Source organism: Electrona antarctica, assembly GCF_951216825.1.
Source record: "Electrona antarctica genome assembly, chromosome: 2".
Classification (NCBI taxonomy): Eukaryota; Metazoa; Chordata; class Actinopteri; order Myctophiformes; family Myctophidae; genus Electrona; species Electrona antarctica.
Window position 1 is genome coordinate 12,374,931 of NC_136807.1, and position 27,098 is coordinate 12,402,028.

The following is a 27,098-nucleotide window of genomic DNA, read 5'->3' on the forward strand; positions in this document are numbered from 1 at the left end:
ATACCCAGCCATGTACAGTAAGTCTCCTAACCTCGTATCAGTCACACCCAGCCATGTACAGTATAAGTATCCTAACCTCGTATCAGTCATACCCAGCCATGTACAGTAAGTCTCCTAACCTCGTATCAGTCATACCCAGCCATGTACAGTAAGTCTCCTAACCTCGTATCAGTCATACCCAGCCATGTACAGTAAGTCTCCTAACCTCATATCAGTCATACCCAGCCATGTACAGTAAGTCTCCTAACCTCGTATCAGTCATACCCAGCCATGTAAGTCAGTTTCACTTACGTGTTTCCTAATACTACTTCCTATGAAAACAAAATAGGCACTAAGCACATTCGCTATTTTTGTAATTTTGAATTTCTTTTTACAATTTTCCCCAATAATGAAATGCCCAAAATAATGACACAAAAGTACATTAGGAACAAGTTCTTGTTGTGTACAAGGCGAGGCCTCTCGAGGGAGCAGGTGAAGGGAGCTAATATAATAGTATAATATACATACTGGTGCAAGGCATCTGTGGCGGGTCCGAGTCTGTGCGGTAGTAGCTGGTGCGGCACACGCAGTTGGTGGCTCCCTCACTAGTGGTGCGGCTGTTGAGGGGACACGGCAGACACGTGTGGTCCCCCTGGGAGCTCTTGAAGTAGCCCGACAAACAAGCTGCAAGGGACAGTGAGTTAGAACCACACCGTGGACAGTGGCAGGGAGTTAGAACGACACAGTGGACAGTGGCAGGGAGTTAGAACCACACCGTGGACAGTGGCAGGGAGTTAGAACCACACCGTGGACAGTGGCAGGGAGTTAGAACCACACCGTGGACAGTGGCAGGGAGTTAGAACCACACCGTGGACAGTGGCAGGGAGTTAGAACCACACCGTGGACAGTGGCAGGGAGTTAGAACCACACCGTGGACAGTGGAAGGGAGTTAGAACCACACCGTGGACAGAGGAAGGAAGTTAGAACCACACCGTGGACAGTGGAAGGAAGTTAGAACCACACTGTGGACAGAACCAGTGCACGGAAAAATCCTCCATTGACTACGGCTTGTATTCTTGTCCAGCTTTGAGGGTGTGCACTGTAAACACAAACTTTTTCCTAACACAAACATTAAATGCCATTGATAATGAATGGCCAGTTTTACGTCATTGTTCTAACACAAACATTAAAGGCCATTGAAAGTGAATGGCCATTTTTGAGTTGAATTAGATATACTGTATAAACACAAACATTGAAGACAAAAGTGTGGACGCAAATTGTGATTGGCCGGAATAAGATGATGTATTGATAGGAACGCCCCTCACGTCACACGGGTGTGATTTATTTTTAACATCAATGCCAAGCATTTTCTTTCTTTCTTTTTTTCTTCTTCCTAAATTTAGAGTAGCCAATAATGCTTTTACCCCGCTTTTCTCCCCAATTTAGCCGTTATGCCAATTAATTCCTCCCAACACACATACATTTCTTTTTTTAATGTCTTTTTTTGTGGCTTTCACCTTTATTTTATATTTTTTATTGAAGTATAGACAGTAGGCTGACAGGAAATATGAGAGAGATGAGATGGGGATGGGGGGGTGACACACAGTAAAGGCCGTCAGGATCGGGAGTCGAACGCGCGGCACACTGCCAGACTGGATTACCAGCCAAGATGCCTGGACCGCTGAGCCACGGCCCAGGCCACACACACGTACAGTTATGTGTCGTCACTGCTGTTGCATCCTACTGACTCACCTGTCAGTGAGGAGCCCCCACCAGGAGGACATAGGGCCTTCGTCCTATACTGACTCACCTGTCAGTGAGGAGCCCCCACCAGGAGGACATAGGGCCTTCGTCCTATACTGAGTACTGACTCACCTGTCAGTGAGGAGCCCCCACCGGGAGGACATAGGGCCTTCGTCCTATACTGACTCACCTGTCAGTGAGGAGCCCCCACCAGGAGGACATAGGGCCTTCGTCCTATACTGACTCACCTGTCAGTGAGGAGCCCCCACCGGGAGGACATAGGGCCTTCGTCCTATACTGACTCACCTGTCAGTGAGGAGCCCCCACCGGGAGGACATAGGGCCTTCGTCCTATACTGACTCACCTGTCAGTGAGGAGCCCCCACCGGGAGGACATAGGGCCTTCGTCCTATACTGACTCACCTGCCAGTGAGGAGCCCCCACCGGGAGGACATAGGGCCTTCGTCCTATACTGACTCACCTGTCAGTGAGGAGCCCCCACCAGGAGGACATAGGGCCTTCGTCCTATACTGACTCACCTGTCAGTGAGGAGCCCCCACCGGGAGGACATAGGGCATTCGTCCTACTCCTCCCGCCCAACACTCCCCGCTGACAGGTGCCGCCCCAGCCCGTAGGAGTAGGTGCAGTGATATGAACCTCCCCGCCCTGCTTCCCACCCCCGAACACAAGCCAGTTGTGTTTGCATATAGACAAAGACCCCGGTTCTAATATAAAGCATACCATTGGTTTGTTTCATTTTCAAGGAAGCTATATAATAAGACTGCAAAGCATTGCATTAATTTCAGTATTGTTTGAAAATCAACTACTTTTTTGTCATTACAGTTCAATGCAGATTATGTCTAGCGAAAAAACTAATGTGTGTAGCCAACATGATATTGACACAATTATTCAGATATTATTCATATTTTAATGACTATATGGAGAAAGAGCTGTTTGTATGATATATGGCCGCAGCTGTGAATAGAGTCAATAGACAATGACGTGTAGCATATTGATGTCCAAATGGTGAGTGATCTGGACTTGAGGTTTATCCTATACTTGGAAACATTAACCCATTTAGGACTGAGACCAGATTAGATTCTACAAAATGTCTTCTAAATCATGACAGTTTTCTGAAAAACCCCAATGTTTCTATGTCAGTGGTTCTCAAACTATTTCATTTCAAGGACTCCAAAAATTATAATGTAATTGGCCCGCCGACCCCCACCTGAAAATATGTTGTTCCAGCTAGGGGCCCCCCAGAAGCAAAGATTTGAGTTAAAAACGTTTGGGGCACTATTTTCGTCCATGCTAAACCCCTTATCCCTAAACTACTTTACTTTTTTTTTTAAACTATTTTGAAAATCCTTTTTTAATAGTTATTAGTTTAGTTAGTTAGTTTAGTTAGTTAGTTTAATTAGTTAGTTTAATAGTTAATAGTCTACATCGACACGTTGTGAGCTTGTAGATTGGCTATTTTAACTATTCCAAAATGTTGTTCAACAATACAGCATTTTTCAAATAGAGTGTAAGGCAAGGCAGGAAAGAGCCGGAGACATGACTAACAATATACAGCAGATATATGACAGTATTTGTCCCAGGCCCGGCCTGCGTCCAGCCTCGGCCCCTCGCTCGCACCCCGTGGAGGCAGAAGTTCCGGAGACCCCCAGCCCGCCACCAAGTGACTGGCCAGACAGAGGTCCCCGGACTCCCCGCCCCCCAGCTCACGACCGGCTACAAACCAGGCACCTGCAACTTCTTCAAAGCATTTTTTATAGACACAACAACCACCACACGGCACTTTTACAGACCCAACAACCTCTACACGGCACTTTTACAGACCCAACAACCTCTACACATACACTGAAACACCCAAGTACAATATCACAGAAGTCCGTATGAAACTTTCCATTTTTTATTTTAACCTTGCAGTCATTTCCTCCATTAAAAGGGATTAGGGGTTTAGCATGGACGAAAATAGAGCCCATGCCCTGAAAGAATATATAGCCTATATATTCAAAGATTTGTGCCACATTTTCATAATTTAAAAAAAAAGCTGGTGTACAAGCTCATGAGCTTGTAGGCTTCTAAATCTAAATGTTTCGATGTCAGTGGTGCTCAAACCTTTTTCACGTCAAGGACCCCCGGAATTTTCTGTATTTGGCTGCGGACCCCCATCTGAAAATATGTAGTTCCAGGGACCCCCCCAGAAGCAAAGATTTGAGCTAAAAACGTTCGCTTTGAAAGAATATATATTCAAAGATTTGCGGCACATTTTCACGATTTTTCAAAAATAGCAGATCTACAATCTCGTAGCGTGGCACTCTGTGCGAGCTTGTAGATCTGCTATTTTTCAATAGCTAAAGTAGGGGTTCCCGTCCTGAACGGGTTGACCTATAGAAACGCTTGGGTGGTGCAGTGAGTGGAGATATACCGGTACTCTCTTTCTTTCTTGTCTGCCCTGATTATGTCCATCGATATTGTGTAACACACTGTCAATATATTGACACGTATACGATACTAGAACATGCATTCATTGTCTCCACCAGGCCGAAGGCATGGGGAGAGAGTATGTTTTGCACTCCGTCCGTGTGTGTGTCCGTCCGTCCTTCCGTCCTTCCGTCCTTCCGTCCGTCTGTGAACAGCTAATCTCCGGCACCGTTAACCCGGTCGATGCCAAACTTTGCACACACACTCCCTGGATGCCAACGATGAACCTCTGCCCCGCATTTTCCAGAACGGCCTGTTATAGCGCCACCATGAGGCAGCTTTTCAAATTTTTTACCTAAAACTGCACCGATCTGCGTGAAACGTTGCATGCACACTCCCTAGAGGCCAAGGACAAAGCTTTGACCTGCAATTTCCACATCTGCCTTTTATAGCGCCACCAGGAGGCCGACTTTTGTAAAACACATTTTTTAATATTACTCCTCCAGATTCTGTCCAAAAATCTCACAAATCGTTACACAGTATCTCTATGGTCATGTGCTCAAGTCGGATCTGTCAGATATTTCATATTCCATCCTAATTGGCTATAATTGGCTTTCACAGTTTGCAAGATTGCCCCGTTTTCAACAAAAGCCTCAAATCATGAACGCAGCATGCAATTTACGTGAAATCTTTCACACATTTTCTTACTAGGCTGAGGAATATATCCCACCCTTTTCACATTGGCCTGTTATAGCGCCACCAACAGGTTGATTTTTGCAAAACACATTTTTGGAACAAAATGCCTCAAATCATCCAATTGCCATCAAAGGCAAACATGTTTATATTACTCCTAAACATTTTGCCAAACATCTCACACAGTCCTATCCTCCTGGTGGAGACCTGTGCCCAGAAGGGCACTTTTTCTAGTTCATCATGTTCCTGAACTGAACGGAAAATGGGTCAAGCTGGCGGTCAATAGTGCCAGCACATTAAAATCCTCAGTGTTCATTTATACATTTTGTCTCTTTTGTTTGTATCCATTTGCAGATGAGATTGTGCACTGTCTCAGAGTTAAATGGGAATCACTCCTTCTCTTGAAAACCTTTGGGGCAACTCAGCGGCCGGTAGAGCCGACCACTGGCTCTTCTTCAGACTTATGAGCCCACATGAATACGTGTGTGTGTGTGTGTGTGTGTGTGTGTGTGTGTGTGTGTGTGTGTGTGTGTGTGTGTGTGTGTGTGTGTGTGTGTGTGTGTGTGTGTGTGTGTGAGTGTGAGTGTGAGTGACATGCGCGTGTAGTAGAAAGAGACACACATATTGGAAGATGATGGAGGAGGCCTACCCCCCACTGAGTGAATTGGGCCACATGACGGGGATACGCGCGCACACACACACGCACACACACACACACACACACACACACACACACACACACACACACACACACACACACACACACACACACACACACACACACACACACACACACACACACACACACACACACAGTGACCAGCACAGCAACAGGTTGTCACTGACAACATGCTGATGCCCCCCAGGCAGCTGGTGAGTGGTGACCTCATGCTTGTACAAAATGACTTCCACAGAAACACATCTCAGAGAAGAAACACGCACATATATGCACACACATACTTGAACACACTACCCCCCCCCCCCCACACACACACACACACACACACGTGCACATGCGCACGCGTGCACATCCACACACATACACACGCTCGCAGCCACGCACGCACGCACGCACGCACGCACGCACGCACGCACGCAAATAAAAACAAAGGCAGACACACACATGCACATACTGTACTGTACATATTATGCTCTGTCTCTCATGGTCTCGTCTTTGTCCCTGAAAGGTAAGGTACTGTACATCATGTACCTTCAATAAAATGAAATAAAACAAGAACATTGCACTGTATGCTCTGGAGCGTGGTATGACCTAACACAACTAGGCCATCGGCGCCACGGCGTGATGGATTTTTGACTCCGGGTGGTCAAAAGGAAACAAGCAGCGCTTGATCTGGCCACTGTAAAATGCACTTGGCCCAATTGGTTCTGAGCATGCTGTATAGCACTACTACTGAATACTGATACATCCCGGATAGAACCCGTTCAGGACGGGAACCCCTTCTGGTGTTTTAAGCATTATGTTGTTATTCTTTAGCTATTGAAAAATCACAGATGTTGCGCAAATCTTTGAATACATATTCTTTCAGAGCGGACGTTTTTAACTCAAAACTTGTGGGGGAGGGGGGGTCCCTGGAAAAACATATTTTCAGATGGGGGACCGCGGCCAAATACAGATACTTCCGGGGGTCCTTGACATGAAAAAGGTTGAACACCATTGGCATAGAAACAGAAAACTGTCGGGATTTAGAGGACATTTTGTAGAATCGACCTCAGGTCTAAATGGGTTTTTAAATAGGAAACGCAGCTTTGCTCTCTTCGCTGGCCAATGTGTTCCTCTGTGCTCATACAAGACAGCATTATGTTTAGTCATACAAGGCTGCATCTCATAAAGGTCAGCTTATGGATGTGACTCGCATGGTGATTCCTCTCTAGACCCTGTCAGCTCTGTTGTTTGCGCTGGGAATAGAAGGATTAGACGGGGAAGTCTGGGATTGTCCTGCTCACTGCTCACTCACCCATGGCACTGTTTTACTGAGAGGGAAGGGCCTGAAATGCATGGGTTCAAAGGAGGGAAGGGAGGCAGGAAGGAAGGAAGGAAGGAAGGAAGGAAGGAAGGAAGGAAGGAAGGAAGGAAGGTACAGTAGATAGACAGATAGACAGATAGATAGACAGATAGACAGATAGATAGATAGACAATTCAATTCATACTCTTCATGTGACCACCGCGCTCTGACTTTAGGTGCGTTACCCATTCAGATCATATCAAATAAATAACGGTAATGGGTCACGCCAAGACTGCATTTCAATCATTTATTCTTGCATTTTGAACAGGAGACAAACGTTTCGGCTATCCAGCCGATGAAGGCTGGATGAAATTATTGAAATGCAGTCTTGGTGTGTGCGACCCATTACCGTTATTTATTTGATACAATTCAATTCATAGACATAGGGCTATATTTTCGTCCATGCTATAAACCCCTTTTCCCTAAACTTCTTATTTTTTTTACTATTTTGAAAAACATTTTTGAACAGTTCAATCGACACGTTGTGAGCTTGTAGTATTTTAACTATTCAAAAATGTTTTTCCAAAAATAAAAGGCAAAGAAGCTCATGAAGTCATGATGATGTACGATGATAGGAGCGCCCCTCACTTCACACGGGTGTGATTTTTAAACTATCATGACCTATTAATAGTCTATTATTATCAGAGTCATTTTGAACGAAGCTTGCTAAATGCACTCTAGGGGAATAGAATCATGCATTACAGCAGTCTCATTAACCTAATGTTAGCCTTTGGCAAAACATGCATGTTAACATGTCTTAATTTTCTGAGCTCTGATAACCTCCTATAGTTACTACATGCAGTAGTAGCTTCTCATATACCCAATTATTGAAATCTTAATCTGATTTCTATTTATTTACCAGTAAATTATATGGACAATGTACTGAAAGATCTATTTGTGTGATATACTGTATACTGTATATTACATTTTTTGGAACGAACAGTTGAGAAGGGTTGGTTTTATTCTATTCTATTGTACATAGTTTAATATTCAGAAACACCGTCTCTCGTCTGACACCGTCTGACACTGTCTGACTCTGAAATGTCATCTCTGTTGTTGTCTTTGTTCTGCATTAATGGTTTCATCCCAACACAGTACTAGTATCCATTCATCCATATTTCATGTTTCACTGCTGTCTGGAGCTTCCAGTCTATTTCCCTATACATACTGTACAGTATTGATTAAAGCCATATACATTCACACAGATTATTGAGTCATTTTATCCACAGTATATGTGTGTGTGTACGCCGGAAATGAACTGTCTAGAGAACTTCCATATTCTAAATATTGCTCTGTCAGTTTCAAATGTGTCAGTTGATCAATCAGGTGATCTGGTGGTGCAGGGTGGCCTCCACCGCAGAGACCATAGGGCAGTGGTTCATGTCAAGGACCCCCAAATTGACACTAATTATCCCACGGACCCCCACTGGGGGTTCTCTTATGGGGGACCCCCATAAGAGAAGATTTTTACGGCTCTAGCAGTGATTCTCAACCCGTTTCATTTCAAGGGCCCCCCAGTTTGACATGTATTAGTCTACGGACACAATTCACACATATTCGGGGGAGGGAAGCCTGGCTGGAAGGGTGATACCGGTCACTGCACAATGCTCCTACGGGCTGGGGCGGCACCTGTCGAGAGGATTAGGAGGTGAGGTGCTAATATGGCCTCCCGGTGGGGGCTCCTCACGCTCACTGGCAGGTGAGCCAGGAGGGTACAAGTACAACAGCAGTGGCAAGGACTGGGAGGACTTAATTGGAATAACGACTACATTTGCGAGAAACGGGGGTAAAAATATCTGGCTATTCTAACGTAAAAAATGATATAAACAAGTGCTCCTTGGAGCCGATGGGGTAGGTCTCCAAAGGTTCATGGCAATCTGATCCATCTTGATCACACACAATATATTTAGCAGACACTCTTAATCCAGAGCGATTTACAATATGCAAGGAAAACAATCTGGTCATGTGCTGAACCTACTGCAGTATGATGTCATTTCCTACACAGTCAGGTACTTGTTTTTCTTACTTTTTGTTTCTATTTGTGTGTGTTCTTCAGTGGTATAATGTTAGGTTTTCATGGTGGGTTTTGTGAGGCTCTACTCTACGTTGTGTTGATGTGTTTTTTTAGCCCGCAACCAATCTGTATGGTAATGTACCTGTGATGTGATGTCATATCCTATAAAAGCCATGTTCTATATTGTTAGTCACCCTGATGAAGGCAGTTGTGCCACAACGCGTAGGTGCATTTGAATCCTTGCAATGCATTAGCCACTCTAGCCTAGTCTCACCTTTTTTTTGCAGTAATCTAGGAATCTTCTACCGATGTACTCACTATCCCTCCTCTGTATATGTCCAAACCATCTCAGTTTGGCCTCTCTCGCTATATCTCCAAAATATGCATCTAACAAGTGCTGTACCGCTGATGTACTCGTTCCTGATCATATCCATCCCTGTTACTCCCAGAGAGAACCTCAGCATTTTAGTCTCTGCTACCTCCAGCTCTGCTTCCTGTCTTAACAGCTGGTCTCACCAACGTCTTTTACACCTTTCCAATTCATTCTTGCTGATACTTCCACACATCACACCTGACACTTTTCTCCACCCGTTCCAACCTGCTTGCACTCGTATCTTCACCTCTTTTCCACACTCTCCATTGCTCTGGAAGGTTGAGCCTAAGTATTTGAAGTCCTCCACCTTCTTTACCTCTACGGCCTGTAATCTCACTGTTCCATTAGGGTCCCTCTCATTCACACACATGTATTCTGTCTTGCTGCGTTAACCTTCATTGCTCTCCTTTCCAGGGCATATGTCCACATCCCTAGATTTTCACTGTCACTGCTATCACTACAGATCACAATGTCATCTGCAAACATCATGCGGATTCCTGTCTAACCTCATCTGTCAGCCTGTCCATCACCATGGCGAACAAGATGGGTGTAAGTGCTGGTCCTTGTTGCAGACCCACTTCGACCTTGAACTCCTCTGTCACGCCCATAGCACACCTCACCACTGTCTTACACAACTTCCATACAGCATGGGTTCCCAAAGTGGCGTCCGGGGACCCCTGGGGGTACTTGAGGGCAAGTGCAAGTGCTAAGGAAAGTACTACAGTACGTGCTATAGAGTTACTGCTGCATGTGTACAGATTTGTGTGATGTTTTAGACGTGATATAAAAAAAGATATGTTTTGCAAAAATCTGACTCCTGGTGGCGCTATAACAGGCTGGTGTGAAATGTTTTGAGGCAAAGGTTCTGCTCTGGCATGTGTGTGCACAGTTTCACGTCGATTGGGCCAGAGATTAGCTATTCACAGACAGACAGACAGACACATGGACGGACGCATGGACTGACGGACGCAAAACATAATTTCGCCACGCCTTCGGCCTGAACGAGACAAACAGCACTGTGGACACGCTTGTCTGACAGTCTGACACTGTCTGAAATGTTATCTCCCCATTGTCTTTGTTCTGCATGCTCAACACCGTATTCATTCATTTCATCCATCTTTCATGTTTCACTACTGTCTGGAGCATCCAGTCCATTTCCCTATAGTTAAAGCCACACATTCACACAGATACGGGTTTCATCTAAAGTATATGTACGCTGAACATGAACTGTCTAGATTAGAACTTCCAAAATCAAAATACTGTCAGTTTCAAATGGCTTAGTTGATCAATCAATCATAGTAAATAACTTGAAATAAAAATATTATCACAGACTCAGAGGACAGCATTTCAACAGCACAGTATATAATACGACAATTACATTTTCTTTTGTTTTTGTATCAAGCATTGGCTGCATATAAAGAATCATTGGATCTAAACATCCATCATCAATCCATCACTGTCAAAACAGTTGCAGTGCAGTGACACAGACTGACTGACTCGGAGTTGACATGCAGCAACAACAACAACAACAACAACTACAGCGCAATTACATTTGTGTTTATGTGGCACACCTAAATAGCGTGCAGTGACCTCGGTGCTCAAACAGAATGCTGCAGGGAGAGAAACGGCCCACATATTCCCATCAGCCACTCTTGGGAGACACCCATCTTAATTAGACCTAGCAGTCTAGGACTTTTTCACAACTGCACACGTACTACACAGAAATGAAATGTCCTGTTCAAAGACACGTTGATAATTGACTGGTGGAGATTGATCCCTGTGGGCCTACAGGAAAGATTGATCCCTGTGGGCCTACAGGAAAGATTGATTCCTGTGATCCTACAGAAAAGCGAAAAGGTGTTAGAGCACTTAACTTTCTTCCCAGATACAGGAAATAACTCCCAATTTCAGCCTGAAAGCTCACCTCGACCTCACCTTCTCATTAGTTGTAACACTTTTTCTCACTTTTTTCACCTTCTTTTAAACCCATTCTGGACGGGAACCCCTTTTGGTGTTTCAAGCATTATGTTATACTCTAGCTAATGAAAAAATAGCAGATCTACAAGGTACAGAGCTTGTAGATAGAAAATCGTGAAAATGTGGCGCAAATCTTTGAATATATATTCTTTCAGAGCGAACGTTTTTATAGATCAAATCTTTGCTTCTGGGTGTGTCCCTGAAACTACATATTTTCAGATGGGGGTCGGCAGCCAAAATACAGACAATTCTGGGTGTCCTTGAAGTGAAAAAGGTTGAGCACCACTGACATAGAAAACTGTTTAGAAGCCTTTTTTTATCGGCCTCAGGTCTAAATGGGTTTTAAGAGATGCTGTATAGTTTTACTATGCAGATGTGAAGTTCTCAGGCTTCTTTGTGTTTTATCCTTTTGACAAAATACGTACAAATATATCTTCATTCATGCATTTGTGTCAATACAAATGTTAATCAATCCATCAGATATATGTTGGTTACTTTTACTTGTTCACAAACGTTGATTGCTTGACAATGTTATTTTCATTGCATGTTGTTTAGGTGTGATGTTTACCTAGTATTCACTTACGTAGTATCCACTTACCTAGTAGCAGTGGCGTGCATGCACTGACATTTTGAGGGGCAGGCCGTGCTCAAGTGAAAAAAAGGGAACCTTTGTGCGGCACGTGGAACTGCCGGCAGCCTAAATAATATATTAGACACTTTTTAATCCAGAATTGATCAATGTCACCATGGGCTACATACTGTACACTGTACAAAACACAAATAAAGCTAACCTTCAAAAGGGCACATTGGTGTCCAGAGGGGCAAAAGGGCAGGTGCTCTAGCACCACTTGGTGTCTATATATCTGTGTGCACGCTCCTGCCTAGTAGCACTCTCCACTTGCATGATCATTTACCCAGTCGTTGTAATGGTAGACTATAGGGTTCATGTCATTCACTCGGATCTTGCATTTCTAAGCCTGGATAAGAGCGTCTGCTAAATGTCCTGAATTAATCATTTATGGCATAGTAAATGTAAATTGAGTCGACACAGAGTGTCATACTGACTCACTGGTATTTCACTTTGCCCATACAGTATATGAAAGACTCTTAACCAACCGTGACACTCCACATATCAAAGGTCAAATGATAAACAGGGCCTGACTTTGTTGCTACACTTAGCTCCACTAGGTACGGAAAGCACAACACGAACGCTGTCAGAACACATAACAGCAGATATTCTGGAGAATTATTCCGCCTGATTTATGTGGTACAGTATTGTCAACCACTTTAAACACCCAGCATCCGTTTGTAGAGAATAGAAAATCCACAATCTGTGAGATTGAAGATCGGCCATTTTCTTGTAGAGCGAAAACAGAAAAGGCACCGGTACAGAGCCCTGAGGAACTCACCTCAACCAAGTATAGGGTTTAAGCGATTAAAACCCATTTTGACCTGAGATCAGATTCTAAAAATGTCTTCACATCCTGACAGTTTTCTGAAAAAGCTATGTTTCTATGTCAGTCGTTCTTCGATTTTCCAAAAATAGCAGACCTACAAGCTACAAGCAGACCTACAACCTACAAGCTCATAGCGTGCCACCGAGTGGCGCGCTATGAGCTTGTAGATCTGCTATTTTTCAATAGCTAAAGCATAACATAATGCTAACACCAAAAGGGGTTCCCGCCCAAAATAGGTTAATGTCGACTGCTCATTCACTTTCCACTAAGTTAATTCTCCAGCCAGACTGCATGGGGATTTCACCAGCCATATGGCCAGCCATGTTATCGTTATTATTCGCCTCCATACCACAGACACACTCACCACTTCCATTAACTGTATCCCACGAGGATGCAACACAGGGGCCTGCCTTTTTTGAGGGGCCTATGTCCAGCTTTGAGGGTTCGTGTAAACACAAACATTGTTTTTCTACCACACCGTCGATGACTAGTTTTGAGTGTTTGTGTAAAACTAGAGTGTAAACACAAACATTGTTTTACCGTTTCCTATGACTATTTTTGAATGTTAGGTCAGTGTAAACACAAACATTGGCGACAAAAAATGAGGACACAAATTGTGATTGGCCGGAATGAGATGATGTATGATGATGTATGATGGTCAGAGCTAGCCTGGCGCGGCCAGACTCATAGCGAGGAAACATCAGTGAATCCTCGCTATGAGTCTGGCCGCGCCAGGCTAGGTCAGAGCACCCCTCGAGTAACTTCGAGTAAACTTGTATAGAGACAGAACATTGAGGGCAGAGAACGGGGGGAACACAGGTTTCTTGCCGGAATTGAACCAGTATATGGTCGATACTGGTAATAACCGGTAATCCACCAGTGTGTGCCCCCCAACCACAGCATTGAACCAGTATATCTCTGCTGTCGGGAGGAAACCTCATAACTCCAAAATGTTCATTTTTCAGGAAATGAAAAATATACATTTTTCAGGAAATAAAGAAAACCTTATATTCTTTAAACAAAGCAATACAGCATCATCAACGTTGGTGTTGTGACTTTATATATTGTCAATTACTTCCATGCGAGGGGGAGAGGTGGTGGAGTTAGTTGCTTTAGCAGACATTTTGAGGGTCCAATGGAGTTAAGAGGTTTTGTCCAAAGCACTTTTTACTACTTTCCATTGGTTCAATATTTTCTAAACAACACACAGACGTAAAGGGTGTTCAATAGCACTGATTTAAACCAAAAAAAAATCAAAAACCTCAAAAATGGACTTATGAGGTTTCCTCCCGACAGCAACGATATGTGGTCGATACTGGTAATAACCGGTAATCCACCAGTGTGTGTGCCCCCCAACCACAGCATGAGGCTTTTATCTGAATCCCCGCCCTACAGTAGATGGTGACAGGATGAAGGAAGACTTGTGCAGCCAAAGCACTGAAACAAAGTCTATTATTAATGTGTGACTAAATGATGTGACAGATGATGTAGAGAATGTGAAAAGAAATGAAATATATCATACTGTAAAGGAACCGGCACGGAAAAATCTTTCAATGTATTGGTATTTTAGCTGATTTGGGAAGCACTACTGTATCTTACACTTTCTACTGTGTGTGTGTGTGTGTGTGTGTGTGTGTGTGTGTGTGTGTGTGTGTGTGTGTGTGTGTGTGTGTGTGTGTGTGTGTGTGTGTGTGTGTGTGTGTGTGTGTGTGTGTGTGTGTGTGTGTGTTTCTTTTATTTACGTCTGGAGACTCCCATCCAGGACAGGCTTCAGGCCTCTTTGGTGTGTTTAAGACATTCCATGTGACATTAAGCGAACATTAGGGGGCGTGCCTTATATATTGCAGTGCAACTGCATCGATTCGGAATAGGGATGTTAACAATTAAGCGAAAATCGATTAATCGACAATAAGAACATTTTCAATTAAACGCAGCAGTTGACGATTCATTGAAAATTCTGCGGTTCTATCATTGGGTGGTTTTCTGTGAATGTAATGCCGTCTGCGCGTGCGCGCACGGCAGAGGAACGCATAAATGGTAAATGGTAAATGGTGCATTTATATAGCGCCTTTATCCAAGGCGCTTTACATAGATTGTGCATTACATTCACCCATTCATACACCGATTGCGGCGGAAGCCATGCAAGGTACCAACCAGCACATCGGGAGCAATTTGGGGTTCAGTGTCTTGCCCAAGGACACTTCGACATGTAGACAGGAGGAGCCGGGATACGAACCGCCGACCCATGGATCATTGGACGACCTGCTCTACCTCCTGAGCCACATGTGCACCGGTTAAAAAAGTCCCCCCCCCCATCTTGGTAGCCATAGAAACGTCACGTGATGTGACAGACAAGACAAGACAGTGCACTTTTCATTTTATCCCTCATAAAAGATGCCATTGTCTGGCCCTGTATCTGAAATGGTGAAATAAATATTTGATTAAGGAATATAATGCCTCTTGTATTCTTTCTGTGTATCAACAAAATGTAGCCTAGATTTTTATGTTAGACATTATTGAGGGAAATTAAGATTCTCAGCTTATCAATTAACCAGTTAATCGATCGATAAAAATACAAATAAAATAGTAGTAATAATAATAATCATCATCATCATAATCATAATCATAATCAATAATTTTAGTTCCTAATTTGGAATGGTAAAATTGATTATAATAAATGTGACTACATTTTCGTTTTTTCATGTCATATGAAAGCAGGGAATCATAGCTTCAAATTTACATTTTGGTTGTTCAGTTTGACCCACCAGTTTTGGAGATATGGCTTATAGAGTAATGTCTTGCAGAAAACAGGCTTGAAAGGTTCACTTCTGTAGTCTCTAACATTACACCTAGCTACATGTGTGGGCATTTATTTCATATTTACATGTCGATTTCAGCTCTGAGTCTGCCTGTGCTATTAACTCATTTTGGAAAAAATATATACATATAGTTTTTCTCCTCTGGTGAAAAGCTGCAATTTGCGCGATGGCAGTCTCTCAGTCAAATCTGGTCACAAATGTTCTGTTTTACCAATATGGAACCATGTGCTGAGAACATCAAACTTGGTGTATGGTTGTTATTGTCCATGTCAACATTGTGTATTCCACTAATAATAAATAAGGTCAAATATCTGAATTCAAGTCAGGGCGCCGAATCGAAGTATAAAAATCAATACGGATGGATTGGACCCCATGTATTTCCACAGGATAACACACTTGGAGAAAGGTTGTTATTTTGAGAGAGGAATGTCCCGCAATACAAATACATTTTAAATATCTTTTATTTGATGGTAACTGTTGTATAATCGCAATATTACACTCAAGGGTGTGCTATTATCGTGATAGAGAGCGACAGAGATAGACAGAGAGAGAGGGAGAGAGAGAGAGAGAGACATACATTAGAGAACATGAGAGAGACACTGAGATGTGGATGATTCACTATGATCGGTGGTGAATGAAAAGGATGTTTTTTTTTCCCTTCTTGTATTTACTGAAGCACTGACCCGTCGCTAAGGGCTTGGGATTGGAGTCTGCCCTGACATAGCATGCCTGCTTTTCTTTCACATGACTTCCTCTGACGCTGATTAGGTTTTCTTGCACCGAGCCTAACTTTTATATAGCCTGGTACAGTATATGAGAACTTCCACTGGTGTGAGAACAAAGCACTTATATCTACACATATCCATAGGTATACACTCGTACACAACTCTCATAAATGGTAAATGGTGCATTTATATGGCGCTTTTATCCAAAACGCTTTACATATAGATTGTAAAACCAGTCGCACACACATTCATTAAAACACTGATGGAGGAGGAAACCATAGCAAGGCACCAACCAACACATCAGGAGCAATTCTTCGACACTAGCTCTGGGGGAGCCTGCGGGATCGAATTGGGAACCTGGCAGATCCCATCCAGCCGCTCTACCAGCTACTCTCTACCCTGTCCTGAGCCACTGCCGCCCCTGGTATGATGGTCAAAAATCATGACGGCAGCCTCAGAACCGGCTGGTCTGTATTTAGACATTAGTTATAGGTTCGAAAATGGTGTCAGACTTTTGTACTGTAGCTATAGAATAAATAGCAAATCCACTCCTCAGCCGACAGTTGTCAATAAGGAGTCGGACTGTGAGCCTGAACACACATCAAGGCAAAGTCTCACTTTGACTGTGGAACAAACCTATTATTGTACAGAATACAATAAAAACTGAATGATATCGTCTGACTGCAAAAAGTTTTATTTGGCAGTTGTGATATTTACAGGTCTAGCTTTGCCGCTACTGCACACATGCTTTTCTCCATGGCCCTGAAACATGCAGACCAATTCCACAATTATAAATTATAATAATATCATAATTATATTACATAGTTTAGGCTACTTCTTACATGTTTACTAATCATTGGTATATGAGATCAATGGACCCTGAGTAATCTCCTAAAATAAAGGTGTTTTTTTATTATCATTAATATGCCTTCACTGAGATATGAATGTCTCTATCTGTATTTTCCCCTCACATTTTGAAGAAAAGTTATCATCTGTTTGTTTTTTTTGCTTTTTTTTTTACACAAATGTATTTTATTTTGCCTCATATTGTAGTGTTTTCAATGTGATTTTTAATCAGATTATCATCATAATCCCCTTCTTACATCCTCTTATCGGTTACTCTAGCACCCTGTCCTGTATAAGCCTATTGGATGACACAAATGATGGAGTAAAGACCCGCCCGCGTGATGATGACAACATGTGCATATAAATGTATAGACAGAACATACTGTACAAAACCCATCTGTCCAATGGCGGAGAGCGGGAGCAAAGCAGCGTTGCTTTGCATGCTGTGCTGGTAATGCGTGTCTATTACGGCCCTGACACCCCCTCTGGCAATCTGTGGCCAACATTGTGCCTCTATCTTCTCCCTCCCGTGCCATTAGACGATGACATGAAAATGATGTAATTTTTGTAATGGAATGTTTCTTCAGGTTAAGCGCATCTTCCCCACGCTTCCGCCCTTATAGGGTGCAGGGTCAAGTAAAGTCAAAACAGATTGGAAAACGTTGGCATTAATGTGAGATCGTTATTGTCATTTCCCTAGCAAAGCCACTTTTCAGTAGAAAAGAGAGACGAGATGTCAAGGAGTATGCCTATACAGTAGGGACGGGTATAGTTAGTCCGGTAGCAATTCCGGTTATCGATTCCGGTTCCGAATGGTTCCCTATATTCGGTTCCAAAACGGTATAAAATAACTTAAATAATAGGTCAAATGTTTAACAAAAAGCTTTTATTCTTTTAAGCCTTTAATTTAAGAGATATGAATAGACTAGAATACTGAATACAGTAGCGCGTGACTGCGCACGTCTGTAGGAACCGACCAGTTTTGGTCCTGGGTGCCACTGTTCCCATTATAAATAAAAGAAAGAAAATGTAATTATATTGTGCATGTCATGTGCATGTCAACACCTGCACACCAGATTAGAGGAATTTTCAAAATATGGATTAATACAAAAAAAAAGAAATTGTACATGGTTAGATTAATCTCGTGATCTCGTGGGTGGCACCTAAACAGTTAATGTAATGGGTACCCGGGTATACCCAAGCATGTTCGGTTTGGTACCCGGTACCCAAGCATTTTCGGTTCGGTACCTGCTTGGTCCCGAGGTTCGGGACCCGCCCCTAGACGTGCCATAATCGATATCACAGGATCTTTGCTTATATAGGCTTGAGGTGTTGGCACTGTGTTACATGAAGTGATGATCAGCAGCACAGCTATAGCTGAAGTTGAACATCACTTGCTCTGATGACAGATCCTAACCATGACAGCAGAGTTCATAATGCATGAGCCAACTATAGATCCTACAGTGTATATATAGCAACGTGCGGGAGCATGGAGGTGCCTGGTGGATACGAAGCCATGTTCTCGTGCAGTTTGTCATACGAGGACTGTCAGGCCCAATCACAGTCAAAACAGACTCTGCAATGATTTTCGGCAAAGAGCCGTGACCCATGCACGACCATCAGTGGTGGACTGGAAAGGAACTAGTAAGTACACTTACTTAAGTATACTGTACTAATTTTGAGGTATTTCTTTTGTACTTTACTTGAATATTTCCATTTTCCAATTTCCAGTACTTTTACTTCTTCTGCTCCACTACATCTCAGAGGCAAATATTGTACTTTTACTCCACTACATTTATTTTAAAACTACTATACGTTGTACATTTTGATTACTATTACAAAACAAACAGTAACCACTTCAGCCCTGTACACACAGAGAATAGCCGATCTCACAATGGACAGCTCTCTAACCTTTGGAGATACGGCGCTTTGAAAATCGGGTTATAATGGAGGCTCAACGGAGCTGGATTTAGAAATCGCATCGCTGGTGGTGACGGAGGAGGGCTATTCTACCCGGAGCAATGCTAAAAGGTAAACAAACGGACGGCGCGTTCATATATGGATTAAACACGCTTATAAGCGTAGCCGGCATAGATAGGTCCCAATAGCCTAGCTACGTTTATGAGCGTAGATGGCAAGAAAATAATTAAGAACTTTCTCTGCGGCTCTGCCGCATAATAACGCACGCCCACGTGCGCGGTCCTTCGCAAACGGCAAAGTACTAAGTAGCTGATCTGCATGAGGTAACACAGCGCTGCCGCCGGGAGGGAGGGAGGGGCACCACCGCTGGGGGAGTCTATAATATCATTAGCACTGTTTACTGGGAGGGATGGGATGGACGTCATTAACCCATTTTGGACTGAGGTCGATTAAAAAAAAGGCTTCTAAATCCTAAAATGTTTCTGAAAAACCCATGTTTCTATGTCAGTGGTGCTCAACCTTTTTCATGTCAAGGACCCCCAGAAATTATCTCTATTGGGCCACGGACCCCCCCCATCTCAAAATATGTAGTTCCAGGGACCCCCCAGACGCAAATATTTTAGTTAAAAATGTTCGCTCTGAAATATATATTCAATGATTTGCGCCACATTTTAACAATTTTTCAAAAATAGCAGACCTACAAGCTCGTAGCGCGCCACTCGGTGGCGCGCTATGAGCTTGTAGATCTGCTATTTTTCAATAGCTAAATTATAATGTTTCAAACACCAAAAGGGGTTCCCGCCTAAAATGGGTTAATTAGATCATCAGGGAAACGGTCTGCAGCCACGTTATTTTATACACAGTTTAATTAGTTCTCTGGAGGTGGCCTGGAGTAAGGCAGCTGCTCGTCCTTACTTAGTAGAACACTGTAGTTCCTGTGTGAGCAATGCATGAATATTCCTAGGGAAAATTTACAACTGTGTATTTTACTGGTGAATAATCACGTCTGATTATTTTTGACTGATTACTGATGATTTATAATCTTATTTGATTTCATTAATGAGGTGCCCAATGATAATGTAGCAGAGTAACATAATAATGTTCTTGACACTTATTGACACTGGTTATAGTGTTTTTATTTTTTAAATCAAAGATTTGCTGTGGACATGGTCAAGTCGTGCCACGGGCAAATTGATGACCCCTGGTCCGGAACTCTTGTAGTGTATGGGAGGGCTTTAGCAGATTTAGCAATTACTTAATTCAATATTTCGGGTGATAAAAACCCAAGTCATGGATGATGATTGAATTTAATTTCTATAGTCACGCTTAAGAAAGAAAAGAACAGGGGCACCCGCTGGCCAAGTGGTCCAGGCGCATGCCACATATAGGCTTTTATCCTTCCCCCCCTCTGCTACTCAGGTGGAAGAGCGCATCACTGCATGCCTGGCTGACATCTCACAGTGGATGTCTTCTAACCACTTCAAGCTGAACCCAGACAAGACTGAGCTATCTCTTCTTCCCAGCTAAGTCCTGCCCCATGCGGGAGGCGGGAGCTAACTATTTCCAACAACGCCTTGGTAACGTCTGTCCCAACAGCCAGGAACCTTGGTGTTGTCCTGGACAGTCAGCTCTCGTTCAAAGCACACATTACAGCTGTCACTCGATCCTGTAGATTTACACTCTATAACATACGACGAATTAGACTATTCCTCACCCAGGAGTCAGCCCAGCTCCTTATCCAGACATCAGTCATATGCTCACATGTCACTCCCCTTCTCCGCACCCGGCCCACAGAGTACAAAACTCTGATTCTGGCATTCAAAGCAACCAAAGGTATGGCACTGCCATATCTTGCAAGTCTGATCGCAACCCTCCCGAGTGCTCAGATCAACCGACGCAGGGAAGCTGCAAGCACCCTCGCTAAAAAACACCGGGACAACGCTCCACACGTCCCAAACTCTTCTCCCTTCTGGCTCCAAAAATATGGAATGCACTTCCCATTGCAATCAGAACTACAGATTCACTCCCAGTCTTCCGCCGCAGTCTGAAAACGCACCTCTTCAGACTCCATCTTAGCCCATAGCACTTTCCATAGTACTTGCCCTAGCCTCGACCTCCTACAGGCGTATGCAAAGGCTCAACTTATGTAACTTAGACAGCATTTTATGTAGACTTAGATAGCTTTTTATGTAAACATAGCACTATATACTTACGTATGATTCATGATAACTACTTTGTATGTATTGCCATGCTTTTTGTTCTTGCTTAATGTAAGTTGCTCTGGATAAAGAGCGTCTGCTAAATGCCTAAATTGTAAATTGTAGGCTTTGGCCTGACAGCGTGTCATGTGTTCGATTCCCGTTCATGACGACCTTTGCTGTGTGTCTCTCCCCTTCTCTCTCTCCCTCTTTCCTGTCCATCTTCACTTGATACTATCAATAAAGGCAGAAAAGCCAAAAAAGAAAAGAAAAGAACAAATGTTTGCTCCTTTAACACTTAGCTTGCTGACCATTCTAATTAACTGCATGGCCCTCGCTGCTACATGATAGCATTGGATGAACAAACTTTTCCTAAGCCGACAGTAAATGTTCTCTTATAGCGAGAATCACACAGCATACCTCAAAAGAAAGCGTAACTTGTCCACTCTAATTAAAAAAAAAAAAAAGATTTTACCATCTTCCATTCTGGAGATATGCACCTTTATGTAACACCTGCTTTTGTAGTAACGTACTCTTCTTGAACAGAAAGCCTAATTAGAAGCGGTTTTATGTCAGACGCTGTGTATCGTTTCAACTCGGATAGTCGTGTTCGCCTGCTGTTTTTTCCTCCGAGGTAGAACGACTGTTGTGAGGCGGTTAGTATTGCTGCCAAGCCTTTCCAATTCTCGTAACAACACAGCACATTTGCAATGTGACCAATCTGACCAGTGTTGATCATCATGATAAAGAAATAACCGCTCGCCGAGGGACGATACAATCCGTGAGTTTTTTTGTTTGAATATGAAGAAAAAAGGAGACAGAAATCTGACGGACAGACACTCAGTCACACTCGGGTCAGATTACACACACAACCCCTCGGATGAAACACACAGGAGAGAGCCCTCCCCTCCCTGAAACAAAGAGAGAGAAACAAGGAGAGGTGCACCCCATTGCACCGACACGATCGGCTTGGTATGAAGCCATTCTGTTGACCGGAGTTGCATGGGCGTCTCCGCCCATGCCTCTCGTCCTGTTTTCAGGAAGGGAGGGGGAGAGGCATTTTTTTCTTTTTTTTTGGGATCACGTGATCGGAGTGTTGTGCTATCATCCAATGCTAGTTGGTAAAGTGCCCGGGTGTGTAGAAAGACGATTGAAAGTAATGAATAAAAACATGCGGTAAACGTAGAAATCCCTTTCCCGCATCGGACCGTTGGGATTTGAACCACGTAGAAATCCCTTTGCCGCACTGGATGAGTTAACAGTCAGTGATCATCTGGAGTGTGTCCATTACATCATTCTGTGGTTGGCATTTGAAGTATAGCCTGTAGCGTTTTAAACACAGAAAACCCAGCCGTTTTTCTTACCTCTGCACAGCGTGCCGTTCTCCACCGCCTCGAACCCGGCTTTGCACATGCAGCGGCCGATAGGCACCATCCACTCCCCGTCCCCGTTGCAGTACAGCTTGATGGGAACGTCCACCTCCTCCCCGTTGGGCACGCACAGGCCTCGGGCCGCCACCAGGGACGTGCTCTCGGCGCCGGACAGCGTCTCCGGGAAGACGGCGCCGTTGCGGACCACGCGAGGACACTTCCGGTAGAAGACGCGCACGGCGATGAGCGACATGCACGCGCCGTAGTCCTGGAAGGCCAGGTAGAAGCCACTCCGCGACACGGGGCCGAAGCTCCGCACCTCGCTGTTGATCTTCATGATGCGGCCGCCCAGGTCCACCTGGGAGAAGCTCTCGTCGGCCGCGATGGTGTCCACCTTGACCCAGGGATTCTCCATCCAGCCCGGGGACATCTTTAATTTAATACACACACATTAATACACACACACACACTGCACCACCTGATGGTGTCCACCTTGACCCAGGGGTTCTCCATCCAGCCTGGGGACACCTTTAATTTAATACACACACACATTAATACACACACACACACTGCACCACCTGATGGTGTCCACCTTGACCCAGGGGTTCTCCATCCAGCCCGGGGACACCTTTAATTTAATACACACACACATTAATCTTCAAAATGTCATTAACATATATTTTTTTGCTGTACTTAAAGTGTCCCTTTAAGTACTTAACCCATTCTGGGCGGGAACTAGCCTGGGTAAACCCACTCCCCCTGCTGGACAACATTTAATTCTGCCAGGCAGAATGCAAATCTGGCAAGGGGGGAGGGGTTTACCCAGGCTAGGCGGGAACCCCTTTTGGTGTTTCAAGCCAACCCCCTGTTCCAGGGGGTCCCTGGAACAGGGACCCCCCCGAGGTTTTTCATAAAACTGTCAGGATTTAGAAGACATTTGTAGAATCGTCCTCCGTCCTCAGTAAAAATTTACTTAAGTCACTTTACACCCACCGCACCTTTGTGGCCGTGTCCGAGTCGGCCTCGTAGTAGTAGAGGTTGAAGGTCTCCTTGCAGGAGCCGGGGACGTTGGGTATGGAGCTGCAGTCGCGCACAGAGAACTTCATCTGGACGTGGATGCGCTGCGCGCCTTGTCGCCGGATGTACTTGGTGCGCACCCAGTTGTTCTGGCTGCTGTCGAAGACGTTGCACACCTGATACGTGCGGATGGTGTTCATGTTTTCGTCGTAGCCGCTCACCTCCTCCCACTGGAAGAATGACATATGGAAAAGACCATTTTATTTGACTATATGTATATATATATATAGGCTACGCCATTGGTTCCAAAACTTTTTCATGTCAAGGACCCCCAAATGGACACTAATTAGCCCGTGGACCCCCATTTGAAAAGACATGCCAGGGACCCCCATAAGAGAAGATCTTTACGGCCCTAGCAGAGATTCTCAGCCATTTTAATTTCAAGGACCCCCACTTTGACATGCATTAGTCTACGGACCCCCATTTAATGGCATTTCTATCTCTGTAATTTCTATTGTAAAATCAAAGTTAATTTAACTCTGAGAGTATACAAATGGAACCAAATGTTCCATTTGTATAATCTCAGACTTACAGACCCGTAACCGTAAGGGTCCCTTTGGTTCCAAACTATAATTTAGCTGGGGACCCTCTGTAACTCCCTCAAGGACCCCTGGGGGTCCCCGGACCCCACTTTGGGAACCACTGGGCTAGGCTACTTGTTGTTCATTTTAAATGAACGGAGAATTTGTTGTGTTTATATACAGTAACTTCAGTGGACAGTAACGTGTGCATTGTTGTAAGCACTTGACCAAATATTGTATAAATATTCGATTAAAATATTTTATTATACAATTATATAATTATAATTACATATATATTTTTAATAACATCACAATGATTTGGCTTGGGAATAGCCAGTCAAACAGGTGAAGCAGCATTTATACTCTAATAATAGTAAACATGCCATTATGTCAGCATTAATGACTTGTATATGAACAGTCATACTGTTCGGGTCAATTTCTCACAGTTCCTAAGTTGTTCGCGAAGATCGTATTAGCCAAGAACAGTGAAATGAAGTGCAGACATATCTTAGCCAGGTCCTAGACTAATTGGCTGCACTCACTCACCCCCTGTGATGGATGCAGGGTCCAGCCCAGTTCTGCTGTTGCTGTAGTAGAATCCATTAATACCTCTGCGGACAAGAAAAGAAAAACAATACTTTAAATGAGATACATAGTGATATTGTTAGTTAAACAGTCTGATACAGTACAGTAGTAGTTTGGGGGCCGTAGCTAAGAGGCGTATAGGTCTCTCGTAGGCCATCAAGGTCACCTTTTCGCCTCCCTAGTTCCGGTGTCCCTGAACAAGACAACCAAACCCCAAAGCGCTCATCAATCATAACCATCTGAGCAGAACTCAGCTGGGTGAAGTTAAACTGAATTTCCGCTCCGGGAGTAACAAAGGGTCAAGGAGAGATCGGTTTGTGTGTTTGGAATGTTTCTATGATGTTGCTTTACCACAATCTTGTTAAACCTGTACGTTTTATGTCCTGTCCCGGCAGAGAGACTATAACACTAGTATAACTGTAACACTCTCAAAAAACCCAGAACTCCGATGTGGGAGACAGACCAAACATCTACAACTCCTCCTAGAGGACATATAATACCTGCTTGCCCAGGGGCAGTGGTCGAAAAAGTACTCAATTGTCCCATTTTGACCTGAGATCAGATTCTAAAAATGTCTTCTACATCCTGACAGTTTTCTGAAAAAGCTATGTTTCTATGTCAGTGGTTCTTCGATAGCAGACCTACAAGCTCGTAGAGCGCCACCGAGTGGCGCGCTACGAGCTTGTAGGTCTGCTATTTTTCAATAGCTAAAGCATAACATAATGCTAACACCAAAAGGGGTTCCCGCCTAAAATGGGTTAAGTAAAAGTACTTTAGAAGTACTTTGTTACAAGTAAAAGTACGGAATTGAAAATGTACTTGAGTAAAAAAACAAAAGTATAGGCATCAAAATGTACTTAAAGTACTAAAAGTAAAAGTACTCATATTGCAGAATGTCCCATGATTTCAAAATCGCCAAAGTAACTAGTAACTAAAGTTTTCAAATAATTGTAGTGGAGTAAAAGTACACATTGTGGCTCTGAGATGTAGTGGAGTAGAAGTAAAAGTACTGGAAATTGGAAATACTCAAGTAAAGTACAAATACCTCAAATTTGTACTTAAGTACAGTACTTAAGTAAAAGTATACTTAGTTACTTTACACCACTGCCCAGGGGACATATTGGGCTTAGGAGCTTCAGGCAGTGCCTGTCACGTGGACTGCGGTCACGTGTGTGTTATGATTTGTTATGATTAGTTTTGTTATGATGTAGTATAGATATATATATTTATTGGTTAATATTATGTATCTATATGAGGTAACTGGTGGTATTGTTATAGTTATATTGTATATATATGTTTAGATCTATCTTTGATATCTCTTATATATATATATATATATAGCTATACATCCAGTAGACTTGTTATGAACCATATATGGGGATAGAAAGCGCTTTCTATTATATATGTGTTCTATTTCCACTCCAGGTTGGATTGACTGTGTTTTACCTTGTCAGTGACATCAACGAGGGGCCGGCTTAGTCAGACGTCTGATCAACGCCTGACTCCTGATTGGTTGCCGGTCACGTGCACCCGATGGCCATGGGTGCACCGTTATCTACATAGTCAGTCTGTGTCTGACAGCTCGGGGGGAACATCACTATGGTCTTCCTCCGACCCGCTACTATGTATAACTGCTAACTGTGAAAACTACCTTATTGTTTACCCTTTGTTCCGAACGCCCTTCGGAAAGGCGTTGTTTCTTTATTGTATTTTGTTTGTTTGTTACTGAGCCATTATTGTAATTATACGTTTGTTTGATTTATTATATATACTTGTATAATAAATCCTCGTATTTGGATCATGGTGTCTGCTCCCCCTTCCTATGTTACTCACTCATTTACCCCTAGACTTATGATTTGTAACAGTGCCACTTATTGTCAACCACTACCTGTGGTGTGTCCTACTAGATAATGGACTGCAGATGCACTAGCTACAGGTATTATATTGAATTAACATACTGTACCATACAGATACAGATTGGTTAAATAAATAACCATTTATTCAGTGTTGAGAACCCTAAAGCAGGACAGCCAGGCTGGTAGTATTCAACAGACAAGACATCACAAATAAATATACAAATTTAGGCTTGACGTCGAAATAAAAAAAACGTTCGCTCTGAAAGAATATATATTCAAAGATTTGTGCCGCATTTTTACGATTTTTCAAAAATAGCAGACCTACAAGCTCGTAGCGCGCCACTCGGTGGCGCGCTATGAGCTTGTAGATCTGCTATTTTTCAATAGCTAAAGTATAACATAATGCTTAGTTAAAACACCAAAAGGGGTTCCCGCCCAGACTGGGTTAAGACAAGACAAGACAAGACAAGTCTGTGACTGTGACACATGAGG

The 27,098-nt window shown here is 43.4% G+C and overlaps 1 protein-coding gene across 1 annotated transcript in view; it reads right to left on the reverse strand.

Moving 5' to 3' along the window:
* Window positions 1–25,382, reverse strand: part of LOC306942421 (ephrin type-B receptor 2-like) — a 51,519-nt gene extending 26,137 nt beyond the window's left edge. Inside the window, exons 1-5 of the mRNA XM_079528293.1 lie at window positions 25,251–25,382; window positions 24,712–24,776; window positions 23,566–23,814; window positions 22,562–22,997; window positions 508–663 (exon numbers count right to left, since the gene is read on the reverse strand). Coding sequence (XP_079384419.1) covers window positions 508–663; window positions 22,562–22,997; window positions 23,566–23,814; window positions 24,712–24,776; window positions 25,251–25,296 — 952 coding nt within the window. The 5' untranslated portion in view covers window positions 25,297–25,382. The remainder of the gene's footprint in view (window positions 1–507; window positions 664–22,561; window positions 22,998–23,565; window positions 23,815–24,711; window positions 24,777–25,250) is intronic.
* Between the last annotated feature and the right edge of the window lie 1,716 nt (window positions 25,383–27,098).